At 43.6% G+C, this 13,064-nt stretch overlaps 1 protein-coding gene across 1 annotated transcript; it reads right to left on the reverse strand.

Annotated features, from left to right (window-relative positions):
* Positions 1-282: 282 nt before the first annotated feature.
* On the reverse strand, positions 283-10,541 carry MPI (mannose phosphate isomerase). Its single transcript, XM_015822545.1, has 8 exons — positions 10,483-10,541; positions 6,700-6,827; positions 5,645-5,845; positions 4,509-4,650; positions 3,778-3,960; positions 3,114-3,287; positions 2,698-2,906; positions 283-1,722 (listed from the first exon to the last, which is right to left on the reverse strand). Exons 1-8 carry the CDS (start codon positions 10,499-10,501, stop codon positions 1,504-1,506), a joined length of 1,275 nt encoding a protein of 424 aa, XP_015678031.1. The 5' UTR covers positions 10,502-10,541; the 3' UTR covers positions 283-1,503.
* Between the last annotated feature and the right edge of the window lie 2,523 nt (positions 10,542-13,064).

Consider the following 13,064-nt stretch of genomic DNA (forward strand, 5'->3'; position numbering starts at 1 on the left):
ATCATCTAGTCCAGAGTTCTCCAAACTTGGCCACTGTAAGACTTGTGGACTTCAACTCCCAGAATCCCTCAGCTAGCACGTTATTCTGGGAGTCAAAGTCCACAAGTCTTAAAAGTTGCCAAGTCTGGAGACCCCTGATGTAATGGATGATTCTACAAGCATTTTTAGAATCGACCCCATTAAATCTGCTCAGTAGAGTTTATTTTTAAAGCTGCCTTAAAGCACTAAAATGCATTACATGAAGGTTTTTTTTTTAAAAAAAAAAAACTGAACAGCACAGAGGACAATCTTATGGGATATTTAATGTGTACTCGGTTAATTGTGTGTCTTTTTTTTTTTGTACAGTCTAACCAAGGAAAGAGTCTTATCAAATAAAGTACCTTCTATTCTACATACTTTATACCTTTGTTTTCTGAAACTGATGTTCTAATCACAGTAAGAATGCCAACTAGACTTTAGATCAGTTTATTCATCCATAAACTGGGTTTGTATCGCATGCTATTAAAAAAACACACCAGGAAATAGCTTGTCACGCCTGGGTAAACAAAAGTATTATTTACTTTTATTTATTTGATTTTTATTCCTCCTTTATTATTTTTGTTCCTTCCTCCTCCTGTTTTCCATATAACAACCTCTATGAGGTGGGTTGGGCTGAAAGTGGCCCAAAGTCGCCCAGCCAGCTTTCACACCTAAGGCAGGACTAGAACTCACAGTCTCCTGGTTTCTAGTCTGGTGCCTTAGCCACTAGGCCAAACATCGTGGCTTAAAGTGATGGTTGGATTGGCACAGTATTCAAGGCTAGACTCACTAAGATGTATAATGTGTTGATCAAAAAGTCTACAGTTAGGATGCTTATCAGGGTCCAGGGTAAGGGCCAGGGTCAGTGTTTGTGCGTGTGTGTGAAAGAGGATAGTACAGGGTCCAAAGCTTGTCCAGTGAAAACATTTCAGGTAGCTTTGATTGGCCACAATTGGGAGCCGAATTAGTGCGGTCATTAGGCAAATCATCACATGACGACCAATTTTTCCCACATTACACTATCATTGATTACTGTGTGGCCCTCTTCAACCACCCCATTAATTTGCAAGCCTTAAGTCTGGGAGGTTTCTGGGAGTTGAGGTCCACCCGCCTTCAAGTTGCCAAGACTGAAAAAAAACACTGTTTTAGTCTTAAGATACAGAGACCACAACCCTACTATTCAAAGAAGCATGACACCAGAGAAGCATCTACTGAGACGTTGCGTTCTTTGCCAACGCAGGAAAACAAAGCACTGCCCACAGCCTCCGTGTGTGCCTCCACTTCGGGGGCGGCAGGGCTACTAAAGCATTTCCAACCTTACATTTTTGGAGCCATGGACAAATGTAGCAGTGGCCAAGGAGAGAAGACCGTTGATATTCAAAAACAGCCTGAGCCTCAGTCTCTGAAGGGTGAAACAAATGGGAGAGGTGCAGCTTCTACTGATCTTGAATTACTCTAAGGAGGAAAATGGCTCGGTGTCCCTTATTATAAGAGGCAGAAAGCCCGGAAGAGAACCATCCCGTCGGCCGAATTAAAATGCAAAGAGAGGCTCTCGTTGGCAGAGATGAACAGCACAGTGCCGGGGCGCAGAGCTATTTCAGATAGAGCGGCCGTGGAAGTGCCGGCGGCCGAACCCTGGACCACCAGCAGGATGCTTGCCGAGTCGATGGCCGAAATGAGGTACAGCTTGATGGAGGAAGGGATCTGTAAGAAAAAGCAGAGGTGTTGCTCGACACGGGAAGTAAGAAAAAAGAACAGTCTTCCTGCATTGGAACAGGAAGCAAGTGAAAGCAGGAACAGGAAGCAAGTGAAATAAACAGGAAGCAACAAATGAGAAAGAAACAGGAAGCTGAAGTTGGAACAGGAAGAAACTGAAAATGGAACAGGAAGCAAGTGAAGGAACAGAAAGCAACTGAAACAAACAGGAAGCAACTGAAACAAGAGAAAGGAACAGGAAGCAGCTGAAGCTGGAACAGGAAGCAACTGAAAGTGGAACAGGAAGCAATTGAAGTGGGAACAGGAAGCAAGTGAAACAAACAGGAAGCAAATAAAACAAGCAAGAGAAAGGAACAGGAAGCAGCTGAAGCTGGAACAGGAAGTTACTGAACAGGAAGTTACTGAAACTGAAACAGGAAGCAACTGAAACGAACAGAAGCAAGAGAAACAAACAGGAAGCAGCTGAAACTAGAACAGGAAGCAGCTGAAGCTGGAACAGACCAAATTCAGAATTCCTTTTACATTTGCAAGCATCCCGAATAATTCTCCCAAAAGGTATTTTGGGGATGCTACCAGAATAAACGATCCTCCTTCTTTTCTGCTCAGAGAAATTGGTCTACCTGTTATGTTAACCTCTTAGCTAGTGATTTCTTGGAGTCACATTAAGCTATGGTTTGCTTAATCATGATTCTATGAATGAAACAACTAGCTGAGTTCTCATATTGCTTTACATCCTAAAACCTGGATTACGATATAGCACCATGATGATTAGGATTCACCCAACAGACTACACCAAAGCCAAACAAACTCAGTATTTCTAAGCAAGAACTCAGCCAAAGAGGGAAAACTGCATAAAGATAATCCTCGACTTACGACGCTAACAGAGCCTGCCCGTTACAACTGTAAACTTTAAAGTGGGTCACTATGTGACCAGCCCGATTTTATGAGAGTGGGACGCCTTACCTCTACCTTCATGACAGCAAAATCTGGAATGGGAGGGTCATACAGGGAGATGCAAGGATCCAGGCGGCTTTGAATAGGGACCAACAACTTTGAGCTGGCAGGAGCTGGTGTGTAGTTCAACATTTCACACAGGGTCAGAACGTCGATGTATTTGGGCGTCAGACCGGCACGCACCGTGTTGTCGGAACAAGCCATACATTCGATGCAGTCTGGCAGAATAAGGAGAGAGACTCATCAGGGTGACTGGGGAATTCTGAGAGTTGAAGTCCACACATCTTAAAGTGACCAAGGTTGAGGAATGCTGGCTCAGATAATGTGGGAACTCAACCCTGGCCCCTTGGTTAAGGGAGATCCAAAGTGCCAACTCTCTCCCACCCCGTTCCATGCAGATACTTGCTTCCTCTGAAGAAACTCACCTCCGTAGAGGTAGGCGTGAGGTTCATTTGCTCCCAGGAACATGCAGTCCCCAGGCTGCAGCTTCATCTGGTTCAGGAAGTAGATAACAAAGCAACCGATATCGCCCGGGTACTGAGAGTGTAACCTGAGAAGGAGCTCACCACAACTGGCTGAAGTATCTTTTCCTGCAGCAGCTGGAGAACAAGACATAGGGAGCTGAGCAAGGGCTGTCCAGGGTAGGCTTTTTATGGTGCCTGATATGTGGTAAGTGTTCAGATTAACCTTACAAAAGAGTCCCCCAAAGTCCCCAGAATAGTGAAGAGTGTCTCCAATATTTGGAAACAGGATGATGGGAACCTTGTTGAGGTCCACCAAAGCTCAAGTCCAGGTGGGGGAGGAAGGATCTTGAAGGACGTCAACCATAAAGGCTCCTTAAAGAAACCCATAGCTTGGATGAGCGCTCTTAATGGTGTACTCCTTTCTTTAATCCCCCAGGCCCAATTTTACAATTCTTCATAAAGCCAGTTTTGGAACCACTGAAACGCCCAGAGCTGGCTGGAACTACAATACCCAGCCTTCTTTAGTTTAGGATTCAGGCTGGAACTATCAAGAATCGGGACTTCAGGAACGTGGATCCAGGTTGCACCTCTGTATTAAGCTCTCCTGATCGCCTACATGACTAACCTTCTTGGGAAATCCGCTTGACCAGCTGGTTGAGGTGATCAACAAAGACCTTCTTCTCGGTCTTCATCATCCTGGTGAAGCAGACTCTCAGAGCAGCTGACACACCACGGGGGTCGTCTCTCCCACTTCGCTCCAGTTGTTCCGCCGCTACGTTGCCGATCAAAGCTCGAAATTCAGGGACATCTGTAGAAAGGCCAAAGAGAAATGGTTGGAGTCCACCACATGGATGACCAAGGGATGGCTGATCTTCCACTTAGTCTCTTGGATTGTACAGAACACAAGAGATGACCTTGGTGGAGATAGCCAATTTCAATCCATGTAGTTTTAGCTTTCCGATGGAGTGGGTGTCATAATGTAATCTACCTAGTGAGGTTGACACCAATTGGAGAAAACTAACTATTTGGAGACATGGTGACTGCACCAACACTAAAAGTTCCCCACCTATTCGTGTCTAGAACTCACACCTTTTCTACATTAAACCCCATTCTTGAATATCTCAAGTTTCAACATAGGCATGAGGTTATATTGCTCTACTATTACTTTAACTCAAATAAATGTCATTAATCAGTCGGAGAGGTAGCTACAATTCCAACGCAACGTTTTCCCCGCCTCGCTCTAAGTAAGAAACTCTCTCTCCAAAACTCCCAGGATCTGCTAAGCCAGATCATTTATCTTAATAGGATTTGCGTGCATCCGGTGATTCCTTTCCCTCTTTCCTATTACAGACTTACGCTGGAGGAAAGCTACAATCTCTTCCACAGGCCGGAAACCGCACAGGCCTTCAAAGGGAGTTAGGGCGATGGCCATCTCAGGCTTGTGATTGGTGTCTGGATAGTGTTCTGGATACTGAGCGTGCAGTTTCTCTGCCAGTTCCTAGGAGAGGAGAAATGGGGTCCAAGTCAGCTTTGATCACTGAACTGATACCCGATCATTTTCTGATCGATGGATCGCAGAATCTGGGAGAAACCTGAGATGTACAGACAGGTGGACTAGTGAAGGCTAGCAACCCAATCCCAAAGGATCAGAAATGACCCAGAAGCAATAAAATGTGGAGATGGGATCCAAAAGGTTCCTTCTTTTATAAGCATCTGAGTTGGAACCCAACAGAGATGGAAGTCAACTGTACTGGCCTGACGATCGGTCCTTGCGTAACATTCTGATCGTCGGATCCAGCTGTTAATGCTTCCAGATCCAGCCCAATTGGTCTAAGTTGACCTTGAAATTAACCCTGCTCTTCTCTCCTGCTTCCATCATCACTTGTTATAGAACCCAAGATGAACTTGCAGGTCAATCTTTGACCCTCCAATGCCCTCATAGACCTTGTCATACGTAACAGAAGAGCCCAATTTAAGGAGCAGCATCTAAGCAGGCTTAGACCTGGTTATCATTGGGATGGGAAACAGAACCTACAGTACTAGGATTATGGGTTAAACTGTGAAGTCAAAAAAGTCTTCCTAGAAGAAGACAATAATAAATCACTTCTATAAAGTGAACAAGAAAAGCATGTAGACCTGTTTTGGGTTCTACCAGTTGAGTCAAAGAAGACTTTGCATTTATACAATACTAATGGTCAAGCCATGTTCTCTACACCCACCCTTTTCTTGAAACCCAAAGCTCCTTCTAAATGCAATGTAGTTTTCAGCTGTTTTGAAACTCACCCCCCCCCCCAAAAAAATAATGTGTACGGTCCTGAAATAAGAGCACACCACATACCTCCCTTCCCCGAAAGAAAAAGAGTTAAAATCAGACAGGTAATAACACCAACCCCAAGACATGACAATCAACCCATTGAGAGCCATCAGCCAAGAGAAACCGCAATGGGAAAATGGCAGAATATCCCCACGCGTATCCAAGGGAAACTCCTTACCTTGGTGGGATGGGCCTGAATGGACAAAGCGGTATTGACCGACAGCACTTTGAAGAGGAAAGGCAGCTGGCCTTGAAAGCTGTCCTTCACCTTTGACCCCAGGCAGGAAGGGTTATCTGCAATCCATTGGCTTAAGGTCTTTTGGGGAATGCGGTTATCCAGAATGACAGCATCTCCCTTGGGGTGAGCACCCATCCAGAGCTGGAAAGGAAGACAAAAGGTGGCACTGGGGATCCCAGAGAGCCCAGAGTTTGGGGTAACATGAACAGTGGTGGATGTTGTAATCCTGGTTAGATCGATCATGGCTTCGCAGAATGAGTGAACCTAGTTGGTGAAGCATGGCCAGTCTTAGTAAAGGGATGGGCCATACATACTTGTTTCCTTTGTAATCTAGGGGTTAGAAACTGGGAGACGGTGAGTTCTAGTCCTGCATTAGGCATGAAAGCCAGCTGGGTGACTTTGGGCCAGTCACCAGGAGACGGTGAGTTCTAGTCCTGCATTAGGCATGAAAGCCAGCTGGATGACATTAGGCCAATCACCAGGAGATGGTGAGTTCCAGTCCCACCTTAGGCATGAAAGCCATCAGAATGACTTTGGCCCAATTGCTAGGAGATGGGGAGTTCTAGTCCTGCCGTAGACATGAAGCCAACTGGGCGACCTTGGGCCAATCCCTTTCTCTCAGGCCTAGGAAGGCAGCAATGGCAAACCACTTCCAAAAACGTGTCAAGAAAACCGCAAAGACCTATCCAGCCAGTCACTAGTACTGACTGAATACTAACGTGAACGCACACACACACACACACACACACACACACACAATCATGGGTTGGCAGTGAACTCAAGGGCACTACATCAACAGACGTGACTCATCACCCTCATGGAGACAGCCATAACTCTCAAAACCTGTCTCTGGGGACAGTTGTGTCAGGCTTTCTTTAGTTCTGTTTTCTTAACTCCTTAGTTTTCTTCGGTTTCATGTGAAGGAAGAAGACCAGACTGAAATTTTGAAAAAGGGACGCCCGCAACTTGGTGGATCGGCAGGAATGAGGACTCACCTCGGCGTATGGCTTGTCGGCTTCAATCTGTGTCATTGGGTCGTTGCTTTCTAAAAGCCGTGCCACTTGGCTGTCCCGGCCTGGCTTGCCCCATGCGTAGTTCTGCACAGCACAGGCCAGGGAAAACACTGCGTGAGCCAAAAAAAGAGGAAGAAGGTGGAGAAGAAGTCATTCAAAAGGACACCATCTTACAAGCGTCGCCATCTTGTTGACCATCTGATGGCTCGTACAACCAAGATTACAGGTTGCTCAGTCTGGATTGAATTCCGGAAAGCTCATTTTTCCAAGCTGATCATCTCATACCAGAAAATAACCACTCTCTAGTGCAGGGGTAGTCAACCTTGGCTCTTTTATGACTCGTGGACTTCAACTCCCAGAATTCCTGAGCCAGCTATGCTGGCTCAGGAATTCTAGGAGTTGAAGTCCACGAGTCATAAAAGAGCCAAGGTTGACTACCCCTGCTCTAGTGCTTAGCCTCCCTTAGAATTTTAATGACAGAGAGAAGTGAATCCACGACATGACCCAGCGAAGAATTATTAACGCTCTTTCTGCTCACTTCAACCTCCAAGTTAAATCAAAGTGTAAAGTGCGCCGTGCAAACCTCAGCATTACGATTCTTAAAACCAGACTTACTGTAGGAACCCAGCCAACTTTGGTTTATTTCCAAAAACGAGGATTAAAGTTTTAATTATTTTGCTGGGTTCCAGGAATCCATCAGCCTGTTAATAGGGGTTGATTTCACTGCAAGGTAATAAGTAGTGCAACAAGGTGCAAATTATAATTTCTCCCCTCCTTTTTTTTAATAATAAACTGGGCCATTTTTATCCATTTGTTCTCACAGAGAGAAAAGCGAAAGGATAAAGAATGACAAGGATTAAGATCACAGGGACATTTGATTTGCTATAAACAGCTGCGGCAGGTTTAAAGGGTAGCATCGCGTGTCTGACTTGACCGGAGATAAATGGCTATTTTGGGAACATCTCAAAGCAGACGGACAGTGAGAAACCACGATGGGTTTCTGCAGACTTTTCTCTGCATTCATCCACGCAAAGTCCAGAGAGGTTGGGAGGAACCTGCCTCCCCAGACAGAAATATTATGCATCAGCCAGCCTGGCAAAGGGTTGAAGTTGCCTTTGGCTTAGAAACAGCAGTAGCTCACGTCTCTTTGCCAAAGGTCTCCGTTTCGGATCCAGCATCAGCAAGCAGAGCCGGACAAATGTCTCCACCGAAGCCCCAAAGGCAGATTCACACATCATAGTCAATCGTAAGGTGGATTGTTTATGCATCTTTGCAGGGAGACACACCTGAAACCTCCTTCTAGCCAAGATGCTGTGAATGAAAATGGTCACGTTGGGTTTTCTCAAGATTTTTGATGATTTAAAAAAAACAACAAAAACCTATTTCCCAGATAATTTGGAATACAAACAGGCCCCCATAGGCTTAACACAGCTTAGTTTCCAAGCCCAGGTCAGCTTGGCAGGAACTGTGGGTTACTGCAAAGAGGGGGTCTTCGGTCACTTTCCACCCAATATCCGGGTTCCCATCCTTTTTGAATCTCAGGCCCTGGCCCATAACCCCCCCCACACACACACACACAAACACACACACACACACACCAGAAAGGGGGCAAGGAAACCACATGATCCACAGGAAGCCTCTCTAAGTAAGATTAGGTATTCCCTTTGATCAGACACAGGAGGGGGCTGGAAAAATACTTGCCCCACCCCTCCCGAGCATTTGGTACTATAATCCCCGTCCTGAAAACTGACCCCAGGGAGGAGGGGGGAAGCCCCACAAAACTCAAGGGTCGGGTTCAGACAGCATGCTAAGCCCCCCACATCACCACCACCACCACCTCACCAAAGTACAGGTAGTCTTCGATTTACAGCCACAATTGACCCCAAAACTTCTGTTGCTAAGCGAAACCTGGGTTAAGTGAGTTTTGCCCCATTAAACGACCTTTCTTGCCACAGTGGTTAAGTGAATCACTACAGTTGTTAAATCAGCATCACGGTTATTAAATGAATCTGGCTTCCTTCATGGACTTTGCTGGTCAGAAGGTCGCAAAAGGGGATCACGTGACACCTCCCCCCCCCCCGGACACAGCAACCGTCATAAATACAAGTCGGTTGCCAACTGTCTGAATTTTGATCACAGAACCGTGGGGGAGGCTGCGATGTTTTTTGCAAGATTGTTTTTGAATAGAATGTGAAGGATGTGCGCATATTCTTATGTGTGGCTTTTACTTGTGTGTAGTGTGCACTGTGGACAGCACTTAATTTCGTTGTGAGTTACACAATGACAATGAAGCTATTCTATTTTCTATTCTATTCTATTCTCTATTCTATTCTTTTCTATAATCTGTTCTATTCTATTTTCTATTCTATATTCTATTCTATTCTATTTTCTATTCTATTCTATTTTCTATTTTATTTTCTATTTTATTTTCTGTTCTATTTTCTATTCTATTTTCTATTCTATTCTATTCTATTTTCTATTCTCTATTCTATTCTATTTTCTATTCTCTATTCTATTCTATTTTCTATTCTATTCTATTTTCTATTCTATTCTATTCTATTCTCTATTCTATTCTATTTTCTATTCTATTTTCTATTCTATTCTATTCTATTTTCTATTTTATTTTCTATTCTATTCTATTTTCTATTCTCTATTCTCTGTTCTATTCTATTTTCTATTCTATTCTTTTCTATAATCTGTTCTATTCTATTTTCTATTCTATTTTCTATTCTATATTCTACTTTCTATTTTATTTTATTTTCTATTCTATTCTATTCTATATTCTATTCTCTATTCTATTCTATTCTATTCTATTTTCTATTCTATATTCTATTCTATTCTATTCTATTCTATATTCTATATTCTATATTCTATTTTCTATTTTATTTTCTATTCTATTCTATTTTAATGGTCGTAAGCGTGAAACACAGTCCTTAGACACTTTTTTCAGTGCCGGTTTAACTTCAAACGGTCACTAAAGGAATGGTCAGTTAACATGTTTCGCTTAGTGACAGAAATTTGGGGCTCAGTTGTGACCCTAAACGGAGGGCTACCTGTACAGGCAGGCTAAGGACCATGAATGCAATGTCTGCTCAGGCCTCAGCGCTTTTCAGCTCGCCCACCGGCCCCAAATCCACCACCCACCAGCCCACCACCCACCACCCCGCCAGAGTAGCAATGGATGCAATGGATGGAAGCAACGGATGGAAACTGATCAAGGAGAGAAGCAACCTGGAACTAAGGAGAAACTTCCTGACAGTGAGAACAATTAACCAATGGAACAACCTGCCTCCAGAAGCTGTGAATGCTCCAACACTGGAAGTTTTTAAGAAGAGACTGGACAGCCATTTGTCTGAAATGGTATAGGGTTTCCTGCCTGAGCAGGGGGTTGGACTACATGACCTCCAAGGTCCCTTCCAACTTTATTGTTGTTGTTGTTGTTGTTATAAGAGTATATAGCGCTTAGGCAGGCGAAAGTCCACGAGCGCTGCTCTGCTCGAGCATCAGGACTTTTCCACCCCGGTGCAAGGGGGCTTCTTGTCGGCAGGCGCGCCCCCACAAACCCACCCCACCCACCCCCACAAGACCCCCGCCCTTTGGGGCATTTTTTCCCCGCCGAGATTCATTCATTTGCAAAGCGATCCCGGCGCTGCGCTTTCGCTTTTGCAAGCTGCGCCGGCTTGCATTCGCCCGGAACGGCCTGCGCTTCGCTTTGCGCCCTCTTCCCTCCCTCGCGCTTTTCTCCTCCGGCCCCGGCAAACTCACCTCTTAACTCGCCCGCCATCCTGGGCTTTTCCCACGGCGTCCCGATCCTTCGCCTAAGCCGAGGCGAAAAAAAGAGATCCGCCGCCGCCGCCGCTGCCACGCCTCTTCCCGGCCCCGGCTGGGCAAGCTGGGAAAGGTAGTTTCTTCGCTCCGGAGCGGCGCCCGGTAGAATCAAATCTGCAGATCGTGAGGAAGGAGAGAGGAGAGCGAGGAGGGAGGAACCGGAGTGACTTCGGAGCCGGAATGCTTTTTTTTTTCCTTTTTTCTTTTAGGAAATCTTCCAAGGTCTCCTTTGAAACATAATAAAGGTGAATGACAATAAAGGTTATCTTAACTCTTAAACGCAAAGCAGAGAAGACAGGCAGATGTTCCACCGGTGCAGCTGCCCTTTCGTGGATTTGGACTGCAGTTCCTATAAACCGCTTCCTCCCAAGGCTAGGCCGTAATTATGTCTGCATACTATATAGTAGAATAGGATAGATAGATAGATAGATAGATAGATAGATAGATAGATAGATAGATAGATAGATAGATAGATAGATAGATAGATAGATAGATAGATGACAGAGAGAGACAGATAGATAGAATGATGAAGATAGATGACAGAGAGAAACAGATAGAGATAGAGAGATTAGAGAGATAGATACATAGTTAGATATAGAGAGATAGAGATCCATAGATACCTGGATTAGATAGAGCTAGAGATACATAGATTAAATAGATAAATAGAGATATACATAGATACATAGATTAGATAGATAGATAAATAGAGAGAGAGAGAGATACATAGATTAGGCAGGGGTGTCAAACTGCCAGCCCGCAGGCCAGTTTCATCTTAGCAAAGCTGCACCCACCCCATTGCCTGCAATGCAAAAAGAGTCGCGGCAAGTTTGACACCCGTGGATTAGAGAGATAGAGAGATGGATGGATGGATGGATGGATGGATGGATGGATAGATAGATAGATAGATAGATAGATAGATAGATAGATAGATAGATAGATAGATAGATAGATAGATAGATAGATAGATAGATATAGTGTATGTTTGTTAACCTTGACCACTTTAAGATGAGTGGACTTCATTTCCCAGAATTCCCCATGGCTGGTTGGGGAATTCTGGGAGTTGAAGTTCACCCATCTGAAAATAATCAAGGTTGAGAAACCTTGGTGTATATGACACTTTGTAACTCTGTTTAGTAAAGCCGTGAATACAATTTTTTAAAAAAACTTGTCCTCAAAAAATATCTCAAGGTCCCCAGTGAACAGCCAGCTGTTTTTTAAGAAAAAAAAATAGAAAGAACATGGGGTGTTTCTTTATCAAAGGAAAATAAATGAACCCAAGGAATCTTAAAATGTTAGCAAAATCACAAAAGTATTGTGATTCAGAACTGCGTAATTCTGGAACAGTTTCCATCAAGCATTTGACAAGAATCTTAGATAAGATAGATAAGATAACCTTTATAGTCTTTTTTTTTTACTGTGGGCTGACTGGCACACATTAAAAATGAAATTCTGTTGCCCGCTTTCAAAAGTGTACACATACATAACACACATGTAGACATGCTATATATTACATATGTATATACCTACACTCTTACATATAAATCCTTACATAGGACATCTGGAACCAGAATTTCATCCCATTTTAGCCTGGGCATATTTTGATTTTTGGGAATTCTGTGCTCCAAGAGTCCAAAGTTTCTTACAAACAACCAAAAGCAGCAGCCACTGTGATGTTTCGGCTCTGTTATATGACTGTTGTCCCTGTGGTTAGTTTCTCATTTGGCATGGAAATCAAATCAGGGTTAGTTTAATCAATCTGGATTATGTTAAAGCATAGATAAATTCAGTAGGGATCCAGCATTTTATCCACAAAGCGCTTTTGGGTGCTTTGTAGAAACATTTTTGTAGATTTTGAATTATGCTCGTCTTTTATTTACCATGCCGCAGTAGTTTTTCCTGATTTTGTGTTTTTGGTTTGTTTGTGTTAAAAAAAAAAGAAAGTCTTTTAGATATTTTCACAAGCTATTTATCAGATTGAAGAATAGAATATAAATCTGGATATTTTATTATTTATGTATTGAAAGTTTATTCACTACTTTATTAAGAAAAAAAGATTATTTCTTCTTGTCCTCCAAAACCTATGGAGTTTAAATGTATGTGCTTTGAAGGAATAAAACAATGACAGACACTAGGTTGAGATTAAAATGAATTATCACTGGAAATATAATCTGGCCCCATGACAGTAATAAACAATTTGAAATTTGAAATCGCTTGCAGGACAAGCCTAATTTATTTTTCTGCCCCTTCTTGTAACACAGAATTGCTTTTCAAGTAATTTGAACCATGTGGTTGGGACTATAACTCAATCAGAGCTCCTCATGTAAACAAAAATAAACACCCGCGCCATTACACCATATAATACGGTACCGAAGTAGGCCCTTCTGCCGTGCGCATGCCCACAAAGCCCGCGCATGCTCACAATGTCTCTTCTTTTTTTCCCCCTTTCCTCAGCAACTCCATCTTCCTGTACGCCCCGGAAGGCAGGCGGAGACCAAACATACATAGATTAAGGGGGGGGG

The sequence above is a fragment of the Protobothrops mucrosquamatus genome, unplaced genomic scaffold (genome assembly GCF_001527695.2).
Source record: "Protobothrops mucrosquamatus isolate PMUCROS unplaced genomic scaffold, P.Mucros_1.0 scaffold1601, whole genome shotgun sequence".
Classification (NCBI taxonomy): domain Eukaryota; kingdom Metazoa; phylum Chordata; class Lepidosauria; order Squamata; family Viperidae; genus Protobothrops; species Protobothrops mucrosquamatus.